Source organism: Amblyraja radiata, chromosome 10, assembly GCF_010909765.2.
Source record: "Amblyraja radiata isolate CabotCenter1 chromosome 10, sAmbRad1.1.pri, whole genome shotgun sequence".
NCBI classification, from domain to species: domain Eukaryota; kingdom Metazoa; phylum Chordata; class Chondrichthyes; order Rajiformes; family Rajidae; genus Amblyraja; species Amblyraja radiata.
Window position 1 is genome coordinate 32,491,566 of NC_045965.1, and position 15,399 is coordinate 32,506,964.

Sequence of the window (15,399 nt, forward strand, 5' to 3'; positions counted from 1 at the left end):
TGAGGGCAAAGGGAGAGGGAGAATGAAAGAGGAAAGAGTTGTCCTGCAAGGAGTGTTTATAATGACCGCGAGTTTGAAAGAATGAAAAAAATCTCACGGAAACATAGATTGCATGCAAGAGTTGACAGGATTCATCTTTTCCTGGTTCGGATGCTCGAGAACCAAAAAATCATAGTATCAAAGTATGGGATCTAGTCGTAGAGACTGAAATAATCTACCCTTGAGGCTCATGGATGATAAGGTCACTTGGTATGTTGAAGACAGAAAGCAATAGATTTTCAGGTATTAAAGGGATCAATAGAAAATAACAATGCATTGAAAGATCAATTAGTCTTAATGAATAGACAAGTGTGTGCTCCATGTACTTAGACCACCATACATTTTATTTATTTTGTTTCTATTCAGAATTCATACCAATTACTTTACAGAAACTTTACAGAGTGCACCAGCAAATTCACTTTTCAAAGAAACATTCTTTATTCCTTCACTCCCTTCAAAAACTTCCACTTAACTAAAATACAGCTATTCTATCTCGCATTGTTGCCCTTTACTTGACTCTCCAGGGCCTCCTGTGACTCCCCAATCACCTCGACCTCTTATTTCCATCTCTATCACATTTGAAACATCAAAACCCTGAAGTGTTGTGCTGCCCCTCTCACAACCAGGTAAATTAGGCAAAATATCAATCAAATTCTTAATGAATAGCTAAGTGTGTAGTAGAGGCTGCATGGCAAGATAATGCTGGATTCTTAAATTATGTTCTTAATCTAACACGATCCTCAATAATCTTAAGGTCAGCCATCGATGGACCATTTTTGCTGCTGCTTTTGAATTTAAGTTTCTAGATGGAATATACATCCAATGAGAATTTTGAAATAGTTCTTAGTTACTTACCATTGCTTATTGCTTATCCATGCTAACATTCACCTCCTTTCCCATCTTTACTTTCCCCAAAGTCTCAGCAGAATCCCTCAGGAAAAACTCAGCCTTCTGTTAGTTGAAATACCTATTTCTATTCAGTTATCCAATTTGAAAAGTGGGGGAGGGGGGTGCAAGAGATGATATGATAGAGAGCAACCCTGGGCAATTCACTTCTGTCTGGATCCAGATCCATTTGGTGTGGACTGACATCACAAAAGAAAAATCAGTCCATGCTCAGAAACCATGGTAGGTGGAGGGGCATTGGGGACTGAGCCTTTCCTGCGGCACAGAGTACTTTGGCCAAAATAAAGGGCAGAGTGCACCAGCAAACCACTTAACAGTAGGCTGCATAATTGCCAATCAGGAAAATCAGGAAACGACAAAGGACTGGAATTGGAAACCATAAGATCTAAAGATTTTAGCATTGGAGGACTTTGACAGGCATGGGTAAACCTGGAAGGTGATAAGAACACGAGGAAAATTTTATATTTTATTATTAGATGCAAAGGCAAAAACATTTCTATTTGGTTCAAAATGTCAGCATTCAAATAGTGTGATAAAGACTGCAAATAACATGATTATTTTAAAATCATTTTTATCACAATCCAATGTTTTTTCCATGAAATTGTTCAAAAGCACTAATTGAGAATAAAGAAAGCATTATGCTTCCAATTATTTTTCAGAATTTTTGCTCTATTTTTACTAATTACAGGTGCACAACCTTTTATCCGAAATTCCAAATAACGAAAAGCTCCGAATAGCGGACATTTTTTCGGTCCTTGAAGAAAGGTCCTTGAAGACGTTCACCGAGGGCAGCCCGCAGAGGTGACAGCGGAACCTCCGGTCGGTCCTCAAAGAAAGGGGAACTAAATCCCCATTCATAAAAGAGAAGGTGAGGGTATATTGCGCGGGAGGGTTAATAATTGACAATCTGCTGCTGCCTGCCCGCTGAGTTAAAAAGTTCCCACGGTAGAACTTGCGTGGGAACTTTTTAACTCAGCGGGCAGGCAGCAGCAGATTGTCGCTCCCTTCAGTTTCACCCCACCTACACCCCTCTGCTTCCCGGCCATGTGTGTGACCCCCTTCCCTCCCCTCTCCAGCTCCCCGCCCATTGCACCGGCGCGGGGGCTTTGCACTGTCTTCACGTCGGCGATGCCAGCAGGTCAGTGCCAGTCACCGGAGACGTCAGGACCAACAGGACACCGACCCCCAGGCCCACTGCAAGCACGGAGATCCCAGAGACCCACAGCCAGCAGCAGCCCAGCCCCGTTCCAACTCCAGAGGAACACGCTCCCCGTAGGGACAGAAGCTGATGGTGTGCAAGGTACGTCTTGTTCTTGGGGTTGCGGATGAGGGGGCGCAGCTCGGGCTGTGACGTCTCCGGCCACCCCCGTACAGGAGCTGAGACTGGGAACTGTACCGCCCTTGCAGGAGAGTGGGGTTGTTTGCAGTTGCAGAGGGAGGGGGCAAGGGCGGTACAGTTCCCAGTCTCAGCTCCTGTCCAGGGGGGTGGCGGAGACGTCAGGACCAACGGGACACCGACTGCAAGCACGGAGATCTCAGAGACTCACAGCCAGCAGCAACTCTAGCCCAGCCCCGCTCCAACTACAGAGGAACCCGGGTTGCGGATGAGGAGGCGCAGCTCGGGCTGTGGGCGAACTGCCACTTGTCGCTGTAGCGGCCCATCGGGGAGCGGGTTCCTGTTGGTCCTGACGTCTCCGGCCACCCCCCTAGACAGGAGCTGAGAGACGTCAGGACCACCAGAAGCCGCTCCCCGATGGGCCGCTACGGCGACAAGTGGCAGTTCGCCCACAGCCCGAGCTGCGCCCCCTCATCGGGACACCGACCCCCAGGCCCACTGCAAGCACGGAGATCCCAGATCAGCAACTCCAGCCCAGCCCCGCTCCAACTCCAGAGGAACACGCTCCCCGTAGGGGCAGAAGCTGATGGTGTGCAAGGTACGTCTTGTTCTTGGGGTGGCGCAGCTCGGGCTGTGGGCGAACTGCCACTTGTCGCCGTAGCGGCCCATCGGGGAGCGGATTCCTCTGGAGTTGGAGGGACAGGGAGACACAGTGGCTTTTGAGAATGGTGGGCAATCACTTCCAAAGTTCTGCCCACACAGTCAGTACACCTCTCCTACACTTGTCTCCTGCACTAAGATCATCTCGCAGAGAATGATCCCAGCCTAACCCTCCCTATTCTCTCCTATTCTGCAAGAAAAAACTCCATTGAAGACTCAAACTCTCGATTGAGTAACTGCCGGGATCGAGGCGCAAACTCGCGACCTTGCAGATATGAGCCGAGCACTCTATCACTGAGCCAGCCGTTAAAATCTACGCTAAAAATCTTCCATTCCGAAAGCCAAAAATTCCGAATTACGAAAAGTGTCTGGTCCCAAGGCTTTCGGATAAAAGGTTGTGCACCTGTAATCTGATTTTGCATTGCAAGAAATTGCAATGTATTGCAAGAAATTCCAATAGACCAGAGTTTGGTTATACCCGTCGCTTATTTATTTGATTTTAAAATTACAGTTACGCTTACCATTGTGCCATTTATGTTCTTTAGTTTAGAAACAGTACCGGCAATTAGAACATTTCCCTCCAGCATGGTAACTTTCTGGCTCAGATTACCAACAAGTAAATCAATGTGATGGAGCCTTTGGTCATTATGTGTGTGGTAAAATAAGAGGGTGGCATTTAACTCATTTACTTCATCCTGCAGGTCCGATATTTCCTGAAACAAAAAAATACTTGATTGCTCATGGCATTAACACACAAATTAAAACTACAACCAATCCAAACCCAGCCCAAGTGCTTATAATATTTATCACACCTAATCTGGCGAGATTGGCAGAAAACCATAAACAAATGACTTGCTATGATGCCCATACATTGTCATTTGCATTGACCAGCAAGCACATGAGTACTAAGCAAATAATCCTAACCTGAAATACTGAATGGTGCTCGATCTCTTCCCCTTATTTCTTTCTCAATCTCAAAGGAGATGCACAGGTCTTTTCCCTCCTGTTAATCAGCTGTTTACATTCCTCAATGTCCATTACCCTCAGTGCATTATCAGCTAGCTTGTCCTTCTAGCCTGCTCTAACCTAAACCAAATGTTCCATCCGAATCTGTACGAACCCAACACATTTTTGCTCCCTCATATGTAGCACGTTTTTAAATATCTGTATTTTGAATGGCCACTTATATTTGATGGGTTTGTCTTGAGAATGTATGTGCTTTAAGAGAATGGAAGGCAACTTTGGGCAATGCAATTCTATTTGGCACAGGTAGAGAAAAAATGAAAGGGATATCATTTTTTTCTTGCAGATTTCAATCTTTCTGCTTCTAAATAATTTGTACGTAATGTAAACAAAGGACCAAAATTAATCCAAAATGTTATTTATTTTATACTGTCTAACCTTTTATGGGCTAAGTGGGACTGCTTTTCAAGGAAGCCTCTAACATTCATTTCTGCATCAGTATTGGTCAATAGCACAATCCAATTTTCATCCCATTTGTTCATTATTTCACTATTTCAATACTTTTTTTTAAGATTCAAACATTTTGGAACTGTCTCTTATAGGTCAAGATTTGTTCCTTGTGAATAAATGACATAAGCAACCTGTCAAACAAATTCCTAATAAAAATGTAAGAGCCAACCTAATGCAAACAGAAAGCTTGCACAAATTCAGTTTTTGATAAAGAGCAAAAAGGAGATGGAAAAGCTCAAAACTGGCAATCAATATTTATTGCTGTTTAATGATGCAAAGCAGCTTTCAATTGCAGAAAAAGTGCCATCAAAGCCGGAACTTCTGGAAGCTTATTTTCGCAACTCTTATTTTGAAGTTAATTGCAAATGCCAGAACATATTTGCATGTTGCAGTGCTATTTGCCTCAACAAAATCCAGCTCACCTTACTTAGCATCTTCAATATTTTTAGGAACTTGCTGAATTTGTACATTAATAGACCAATAACTAGTGCTAGAGAGAAAAAGATGAATCAGTAATCTTATAGTTCAATACTGATCAATTTCTGGCTCAGAGAACATTAAACAGCTGAATCTCATGTTTACAATTAGATTGGACATTCCAAATTTATATTTTTAATTTTATTTGTTTAAATGCCTATTTCATTATCCAACTTAGCTTTCCTTATTTTCCCCGAATCTAATTTTACCGTGTGTATTTCTCAATGCTTAAATCTCATTAAAGTAGTATAAAGTAGGGCACTGCCCTGAGCTGGTTCGTTTCCTACCTCAAAGATAGGAGTTTCTCGACAAACATAGGCAACTCTTTCTCTTCCCCAGCTAGCCTTTGCTGCGGGGTTCCACAAGGCTCCATCCTAGGCCCCATTCTCTTCTCTCTGTATATGCTCCCCCTAGGCCAAGTCATTCAGTGGCATTTCCTTCCACTGCTATGCAGAAGATACACAGCTCTATCTCCCCCTGAAACCCAACAACCGATCAAATCTACTCAGCCTTATGTACTGCCTCGAGGATATAAAGTGTTGGATGGCGCAGAACTTCCTCCAACTAAACGAGAGCAAGTCTGAGGTCATCCTACTCGGCCCCTCGGACTCCATCAAAACGATAGCAGGCAGCCTTGGAAGCCTAACCTCCTTACCAAAACCGCAAGTCAAAAACCTTGGCGTGATATTTGACTATGCATTGAAGTTTGACAAACAAGTCAATGCTGTGGTAAAAGCTAGCTTCTTCCAGCTTCGCACGATAGCTAAAATCAAACCATTCCTCCAATTCGACGACCTTGAAAAGATCATCCACGCATTTATCCCCTCCCGCCTTGATTACTGCAACTCCATGTACACTGGCATCAGCCAATCATCCCTGTCCCACCTGCAATTGGTCCAAAACACCGCAGCGAGACTTCTGACGGGTACCCGTAAAAGGGACCACATCACCCCGATTCTGGCCTCACTCCACTGGCTACCAGTACAGTACAGAATCAATTTCAAGCTCCTCCTATATGTATACAAAGCCCTTAACAGGCTTGCCCCCACCTATATCAAAAATCTGCTAACCCACCATTCTACCTCCAGGTCCTTCAGGTCGGCCGACTTGGGGCTACTGACTATCCCGCGGTCCAGGTTTAAGCTCTGGGGCAACCGTGCTTTTGTGGTTGCAGCACCCAGACTGCATCCCTCTTCTCATTAGAACTGCCCCTCCATCGACTCCTTTAAGTCTAGACTTAAAACCTATTTCTACTCACAAGCGTTTCTTGAGGTCCTCTGAGGGAGCGCTGTATGTATGTATTTATGTATGTATTGTTAGATCTATGCACCATTGTATGTAGCATGTTAGTACCTGCACTGATGTAATGCACTTTGGTCTACGAGAGTTGTTTTTAAATGTGCTATAGAAATAAAATTGACTTGACTTGACAACTGATCCAGCCGTTTAAGTTTCTGCCGTTCACTGTCTTCATTGCATCACAGATGGGATTTGCAAGAGGTTAAGAAATTAAATGTTTGTGTGAAAGTGTAGGAAAAAGTAACGGTATATTTGCACAATGTTCAGTTTCCAGCATAATTTGTTCCGTTATCTGTTACAGCCGTTCTACTTTAAACTGATTACGGTATTTAGATTGTACAAAGTTAATTTGAACCCAATTTGTACAATAGATTCCTTTCACGAACTGAAAGAATTTACTGTACTGGCAAAATGAATAATGTTAACTGATGAGTTAGAAATAGCTCTGTAAAAGCAGTATACAGCCAATCATGTGCATGCATTACACACACACAGTAAGAATAGGCTTCATTGTAGTTTCAAGAATTTAAGAATTTTATTCTAAATACGTTTCTTTCTACCTACCTATCACAAATCGTGATACAATCACTGGAACACACAGTAGCAATTACATGCAGTTTAAACAAATAATAAAAGTAATCCCTACTTTTCTCTCGACTTAAACACATACACAAGGAAAGCATTCAGATTTTTCCAAAGGCTATATATTATGTTCTTAATTATTTTGCTTCTAATTAGTGTCAACCCTGACTTTATTCATGTTCAAGATTATTCTCTTCTGCCAAGTTTCTTCTCAGGAATATTATAATATATATATATATATATATATATATTTTTTTTTTTAAACACACTCTTACAACACTCTTACATTGCCCAACATGTCCCTTCCAATCTATATTAATCCCGTTTTCCAGTACGCAGTCCCTACTCTTCTATGTTATGCACTTTGGCTGCTCACTTAATGACTTTTAAAATATTGTGACAGTCCCCTCAGGCAGTGTATTTCAGATTTCAAATATCTTCTGGGTGAAATTCCCTCTGATTTTCATATCACTTACCTTAAAACAATGCTAAGGGGAAACATTTTCTCACCATCTCCCCCATCAATTCTGTACACCTCAATCAGATCACCTAAATTCATTTCAGCAATGATGAAATTTTGGCACAGAAAGCTGATCTCTGCACTAACATTCCCTTATTACTGAAATTCTTAATTCAAGACAACATCCTTGCAATCGTTCCAGTGCAATCACTTCGCTCCTATAATGTTGCCAGCAGAACTAGACAGTTCTCTAACTGTAGCTTACCCAATGTTTTATCAGGGCTGCCAACTCTCATGCATTGAGCGTGAGACTCACGCATTTCAACAAATTCTCAAGCTCTCACACTGATCACAAATTTCTCACGCTCTGTCGTGAGAAATTCTGTGATCAACGAGAATTTCAAAACTCATATCAACTGCATGGGCCACGGGTGTTGGAGAGCTGGGGCTGAGGGAGGGATGGAAGCAGAAGCAGCGGCGGAGACAGATGCGGACAAAGAGCCAGGGCTGGCAAGTGTTTGCCAGGCTGGCGAGAGTTTGCCGGACTGGCGAGTCGCTCGCTGCAGCTCCGGCCATGGTGCAGCCTCAGTGCAAGAGTCCAGTGCCGCCAGAGGCGTCGGAAGCGTTGCTCCGCTGCCGGTAGAGTCTCTGTGCCGAATTCGCCCTGGTGACCGGCATGGATCAGGCAGCGTCTCTAGAGAGAAGGAATGGGTGACGTTTCTGGCCGTGACCCTGGTCTCGACACGAAACCTTTAGAAGGGTCTCGACCCGAAACGTCACCCATTCCTTCTCTCCAGAGATGCTGCCTGTCCCGCTGAGTTGCTCCAGCTTTTTGTGTCTCTCTTCGGTTTAAACCAGCATCTGCAGTTCCTTCTCACACAATGCGACCCAACAAGATGACTTTGAAGCTCGTACCACTCGGGTGGGGGAGGGACGGAGAGAGAGGGGATGTTAAAGAAATCGATATTCATACTCAGTCGGGGAAATTAATTGATATCTGTCTTTAAATGGACATTTTGTTCATTTTTAAATGCAAGTCATGGATTTGTGTATCGCAGGAACAAATAAGCAAAGGCAAGATGGTCAATATAAACAACAAATTAACTTCAGAAAATGAAATTTGTAGAGATGAACCTAGAGAGTTGTGAATCTGTGGAATTCTCTGCCACAGAAGGCAGTGGAAGCCAATTCACTGGATGTTTTCAAGAGAGTTACATCTAGCTCTTGGGGTCGCGAAATAAAGGGATATGGGGAAAAAACAGGAAAGAGGTACTGATTTAAGATGAACAGCCATAATCATATTGAATGGCTGTGCTGGTTTGAAGGGTCGAATGGCCTATTCCGGCACCCATTTTCTATGTTTCTATGCTTGAGTATATGGCAATAAAACTCGACCACTTGATTTTGATACATTCATGCATGGTGGAGATATAATGTAGTCATAGAGTGCTACAGTGTAAAAACAGGCCCTTTGGCGCAACTTGCCCACACCCGCCAACATGTCCCAGCTACACTACCTGCTTTTGGTCCATATCCCTCCAAATCTGTCCTATCCATGTATCAATCTAACTGTTTCTTAAATGTTGGCATAGTCCCTGCCTCAACTACCTCTTCTGGCAGCTTGTTCCATACACTCACCACCCTTAAAAAGCCACCTCTTAAAAAGACTTCAAACAAAAATCATTGAAATCATACTTCTACAATGCACTAAAACATGATTTTAATACATCAAATTTCAAAAAGTCCCACACCCTCCCCCCACTCGGTTTCTCCACTCCCTCACCGGGTACCCCGAAGGTAAGTGATCAGTGATCGCTCAGTGATCAGTGATCGCTCAGCCCCCCCACTTTCAAAAACGCTCTGTGGTCTCTGGTTCAGACAGAGCACTGCCAGATGTGAGCGGGGAACTGAGGCCAGTTGGCCGTGATGTCTGGATCCCAATGCTCAGTGTTTCGGAGTTGGCTAATGATTTGGAATTAGCCCGATTTGTAATTAGTTGACAAAACCTTAATTTATCAATCCGGAATATCCCGGGATGGGATAAGTGTAATATTAAATGACATGCAAGGTGTCAGGCTGTCTGTCACAACATATAGCCCCGGTAACCCATTATTTCCTTCAGTTAAATATTGGGAAGGTAGCGCTATTGTCATTTGCCACTCAACTATTATGTTTGTTTACCTCACTGACTATTTATAACCCCTTCCCCCTAAATTCCTTTGACAGGCTGAATAGAAATGTCCCCAATCTCGTTGTTTTATTAATTGAACACGTAGATAGATATCCTCAAGGAGTGTAATCAGATGGAAACTGATTCAGGTGCGGTTCAAGAGCTTGATCAAAGAAGGGGCATATTTTAAAGGAGTGACAGAGATACTTGCAGGGGAATGTGTGAGGAGGTTATTATTTGTCTTTAGTTTCAGCTTGAACCAGGACATCTGAAGATTCAAAGTTTAATATTCTATTTGTGCTGATACTGACTCCAACCAAACACGTAATGAATATCATCCTTTCCGGAGATTTTATTTTTCTGATGCCATTTAAACTTCACTTGTATTTCAATCACTTCAATTTAAAAGTAATTGGGAATGGGGAGCATTAGAACAAAAATTTGCCCTCGGTACATATTAACTGTAATATAATAATGTATGCATGTTGGTAGGTGCAATTAAAACAAAGATCTTTTTATCATTGTTGTGTTATGAATACCAGAGAAAATATTATGTACACTCAAGATCACATTTAATAGAATAATATTGCTTAAATATATAGTTATTGGACTTTGCATTTCAGAAAAGTATCAGCTGAGAGGAAGACAGCAAAATACTGAAAATATCGGGGGTGAAAATGGCTTCAGGCCAGTTTGTTAGGAAATTTACTTATTTTTTTTAGGAAATTTAGTTTGTTAGGAAATTTACAGTTTGTTACATACAGCTGAGTGAGTATAATTTTATGGATTAGAAATTGTGTTCAACCAATTGATGACTTCTTTGACAAAGTAACTAGCATGTTAGATTACAAGGAAGTCAATGGATGTAGCACATTTTGTTATACAAAATTAGGTCCGTGAAGTGCCCCATAAAAGATTGCCGCATTAGATAAGAACCTGTGTACTTGAACGTAATAGGTTAAGTCCAGGGGGGTCCGGCATGGGTCTTTATGTGTGGGCCAGATATATTCTCAGTGCAGAGGGGCTAGGAGCAAGGCCAAGTGTGCATCCAGAGTCAAGGTCTGGAATAGTACTAGGTGTGCAGTCAAAGCTGGGACAATGGGAGTGTTCAGCACTGGGAACCTAAGCAGGTAAGCAGCTATGATCAGGGTAGAATAGGGGACCAGGTGTAAGGCTGGACTCGGGGTCAGGAATGAGAGAAGGTATGCAACTGGAGTCAGGGTCAGGAGTAGTACCAGGTGGGCAGTGAGACCCAGGTTGGTCAACATGGGCCAAGTGTTTGATTATAATCTGATTTCCATACATGAATATACCAAGATCATTCATGTGCAGCACCTGTTGATCAGAGTCTGGCTCTACTGTGGAATGTAATTAGGAATGTAATATAGCCTTACCTTATTCATAGCTAATCCAATTTATAGCATAAATATTGCATTCAAGTGTAAGTTAAAAGACTTGCTACAGTATGCACCAGATTGCACAATTTCACCCCCCCCCCCCCCACCTCAGGCGCTATGCGCTCTCGAGCTTGGTCTCTCGCAATTTCTCACTCCCAACTCTCACCCAATGTTGGCAACCTTGGTTTTATAAACTGCAATTTTCTGTAACGCAGCCATGCCATCTGTGCACATGTCAAGAAACAGAAGTCGTTAAAAAAAAACATTTTTTCAAATAAATTTCCTGAAAATGAATTTTTCTCAAAATTTAGGGTACTAATATATGAATTCTGTATGAGCAAATTTCCATTACCTGAACAGGTGTAATATGTAACACCTGTAAACTATATATTGGCTAATGAAAGAAAACATCCTGTATACCTTGTTGAACTGCATTACACAGTACACAGATGTAAAAACAAGGAACTGCAAATGCTGGTTTACACAAAAGGACATAAAGTGCTGGAGTACCTCAGCGGGTCAGGCAGCATCTCTGGTGAACATGGACATGCCAGTTTAGAACCATTCCACAGACCACAGATGATGCTTGCACTTGCACACATGAAATACCTGCAAAACATTCCAACCCACTGCACCATACATCTATAAAAACATATCCTCCACAATAAACGTTCACGTGCATTCATTCCTTTGAGTCATCTAAAGGAAAATCTAGCACAACACCCATGGTCTACAAAACAGCAATGAGCCTTTGTGTACACTTGGAGAATTCTGGACTACCAAAAGCAAGCATGTTAAAGTACTGGAAAACTACCAATTATGCTTTATTTGCAAAACCCTCCACGTTCACAGGAAGGGTAATTGAACCAATATTATTGTTATTTCCAAGAATTGACATTCTAGTTAACCATAGATGATGATCAGGCCAAGTTATTTGCATACCTGACATTCCCAAAACAATTCATAGCCTATCTGTGTTATAATGACTCCAAAAGATGAAGAAAGCCATTTCCCAATTCAGCAGTGACTGAAGACGTCGTTTAGGAAGACTAATTATGTGTAGAACTGGAGAGCCACAGGAAATTGGGGAAGTCGTTAATCCTTAGGTTAAGACTACATTTTCTGTTCTCTCTAATATGCCTTTTATTTTCTTCACTTTACCAAGAAAGTTTGCTTCAATTTCCAAATGCATTTGGATCTGTCCTTGATAAAAACGTTTTACTTTTTTTCAGAAAATGAACTAGTAACACATTTAGACTGTTTTCTGCTGTTATTAACTCACACAGAGAACTCTTTCGTCCAAGAGTAGGATCACAACTTTCCTATGAATTCTGATTGTACAGGATTTTTATACGAATGCATTCATTAAAGGATAAATGCACTTAAAGATTTGCTATTTCCCTTTTTCATCCAACCGACCAACAATAATACAAGCACAAACATCCTCATTAACAGATTATGCAACTTCAGTGACAGTGCACCCACCACTCAACCTCATGAAACAATTGTCAATGGAAGGGAGGGAGGGCTATCGATAAAGCTTTAGGAAGCTAAGTCAGTCTGACCCGAGAATAAACTTGGTAATTTCCTTTGATAGACACAAAGCGGGTCAGGCAGCATGGAGAAAGTGGGTAAATGACATTTCAGTTTGGGACAGGTAATTTCCTTTCCTGAATGGCTCAAAACCACACAATACAAATGACCCCAGGTTCCAGTTGCTTATAGGCCATTCTCACGTTACGAGCTGACGCAAGAGGTAACCCGAGTGAAGGGGTTGTGGTTGAGCACGATATAACAAGTGAAAGATCAAGAGTTTAACCGAGTTCCCACGGGTAGACGGCAGTTTCCCGTTTACTTGTCATTTCTGCGATGTTCCCAGTTCGTCTCCCGAGTTACTCTTCAGCCAATCCTGATTGAAGTTTTGTTTTAATAAGCAACAGTGTTATGTTTTAATAAGCAACAGTGTTAAAGAAGACCTCTCCATCCTGTGGCTTTGTTTTAAAGATATAATTCAGAGCGGCCGCATCTATTGATGTGACCTACAAAGGGAAAATGCGCACCATCCAGTGCCAGAGCAGTTATACTTATGATTTGTTTGGAACACACAGGTTTGATATGTTTTAATTGAATTTACTACCATGTCTACACACTGCGGGGAGACGGAAGATTAAATCTTTGAATGTGGACGGATGTGCACATCAGATTGTTGTGAGACGGAGCTCAAGGTTCGCCTCCTGAGTTGCTTTGGTGCCCAGGCGTGAGTTGAGATGGAGAGAGGTTGGGGGGGGGGGGGGGGGGGGGGGGGGGGGGGGGGGCGGGGGGGCGTCATTAATCTGTCTGGGGTGACATGGCTCTTGGGTTAGGCTGGGATCATTCTCTGCGGGGTGATCTTAGTGCGGGAGACAAGTGCAGGAGAGGTGTACTGACTGTGTGGGCAGAACTTTGGAAGTGATTGCCCACCAGTCTCAAAAGCCGCTGTGTCTCCCTGTCCCTGGGATAGCAGGGGGCGATCAAACAGCACAATACCCCCCTCCCCCTCCAACTCCAGAGGAATCTGCTCCCCGATGGACCGCTACGACGACAAGTGGCAGTTCGCCCACAGCCCGAGCTGCGCCCCCTCATCCGCCACCCCAAGAACAATACGTACCTTGCACAGTATCAGTTTCTGCCCCTACGGGGAGCGTGTTCCTCTGGAGTTAGAGCGGGGCTGGGCTGGAGTTGCTGCTGGCTGTGGGTCTCTGGGATCTCCTTGCTTGCAGTGGGCCTGGGGGTCGGTGTCCCGTTGGTCCTGACGTCTCCGGCCACCCCCCTGGACAGGAGCTGAGACTGGGAACTGCACCGCCCTTGCCCCCTCCCTCTGCAACTGCAAACAACCACTCTCCTGCAAGGGCGGTACAGTTCCCAGTCTCAGCTCCTGTACAGGGGGGTGGCCGGAGACGTCAGGACCAACAGGAACCCGCTCCCCGATGGGCCGCTACGGCGACAAGTGGCAGTTCGCCCACAGCCCGAGCTGCGCCCCCTCATCCGCAACCCGGGTTCCTCTGGAGTTGGAGCGGGGCTGGAGTTGCTGTTGGCTGTGGGTCTCTGGGTTCGCCGTGCTTGCAGTGGGCCTGTTGGGCCTGGTGGGTCTGGGGGTCGATGTCCCATTAGTCCTGACGTCTCCGGTGACTGGCACGGACCTGCTGGCATCGCCGACGTGAAGACAGTGCAAAGCCCCCGCGCCGGTGCAATGGGCGGGGAGCTGGAGAGGGGAGGGAAGGGATCACACACATGGCCGGGAAGCAGAGGGGTGTAGGTGGTGGTGGTGACAGATGTGGCCAACAATGAGTGGAGAAAGACAGAAACACCGACGTGCAAAGGAGACCTACAACAGTGCATGATCTCTCTCGCGTGGCAGGTGACTGTCGCTGGGAAACTGAAGGGAGCGACATTCTGCTGCTGCTTGCCCGCTGAGTTAAAGAGTTCCCACGGTAGACTCACGATACACTAAGGTAAACGCACGGGCCACTACGTTCTTAAATCGAGTTAAAATGTTTCAATTATTAACCACAAGAGTAAAATTGACTCGTGGAAAATTTCAAACATGTTTAATTTTTTGCAAAAGTAGACAAGTTACACGAGAACCTGCCGTTAGCGCCACGATGCACTACGTTGCGTCCACGAATGCCGTATGTTAATCGTACGTTATTACCACGAGGTTTAACTCGGGTTACCTCTTGTGTCAGCTCGTAACGTGAGAATGGCCTATTAGGTAATAGAAATTTCACCCTCAAAATAAAAAATCACTACCCACAAATTTCAGATATGGAATAAAATTTATTTTCACAGAATTTATATGGAGTAAAAAGTATTTAAAGAAATACAACATCTATTTTTTCCCCCAACTTTCATTTCATGATGCACGAGCCAATAATGTGGTTTTACACTACAGAAGGGGAAAAACAAAATCACGACTGGACCTGTTTTAGACAATAGACAGGTGCAGGAGTAGGCCATTCAGCCCTTTGAGCGAGCACCACCATTCATTGTGATCATGGCTGATCATCACTAATCAGTACCCCGTTCCTGCCTTCTCCCCATATCTGCTGACTCCGCTATCTTTAAGAGCCCTATCGAGCTCTCTTGAAAGTATCCAGAGAACCGGCCTCCACTGAGGCAGAGAATTCCAGACTCAGAACTCTGTGTGAAAAAGTGGTTCCTCGTCACTGTTTTAAATGGCTTACCCCTTATTCTTAAACTTTAGCTCCTGTTCTGGATTCCCCCAACATCGGGAACATGTTTCCTGCCTCTAGCATGTCCAAACCTTAATAATCTTATATGTTTCAATAAGATACCCTCTCATCCTTAACTCCAGAGTATACCAGCCGCTCCATTCTCTCAGCATGACAGTCCCGCCATCCCGAGAATTAACCTTGTAAACCTACGCCGCACTCCCTCAATAGCAAGAGTGTCCTTCCTCAAATTAGGGGACCAAAACTGCACACAATACTCCAGGTGTGGTCCCACTAGGGCCCTGTACAACTGCAGAAAGACCTCTTTGCTCCTCTTGTACTCAACTCCTCTTGTTATGAAAGCCAACATGCCATTCGCTTTCTTCATT

The 15,399-nt window shown here is 43.9% G+C and overlaps 1 protein-coding gene across 1 annotated transcript in view; it reads right to left on the reverse strand.

The window, feature by feature from the left end:
• efcab14 (EF-hand calcium binding domain 14) overlaps positions 1-15,399 on the reverse strand; it is a 45,706-nt gene that overhangs the window by 17,325 nt on the left and 12,982 nt on the right. Inside the window, exon 6 of the mRNA XM_033028495.1 lies at positions 3,463-3,654. Coding sequence (XP_032884386.1) covers positions 3,463-3,654 — 192 coding nt within the window. The remainder of the gene's footprint in view (positions 1-3,462; positions 3,655-15,399) is intronic.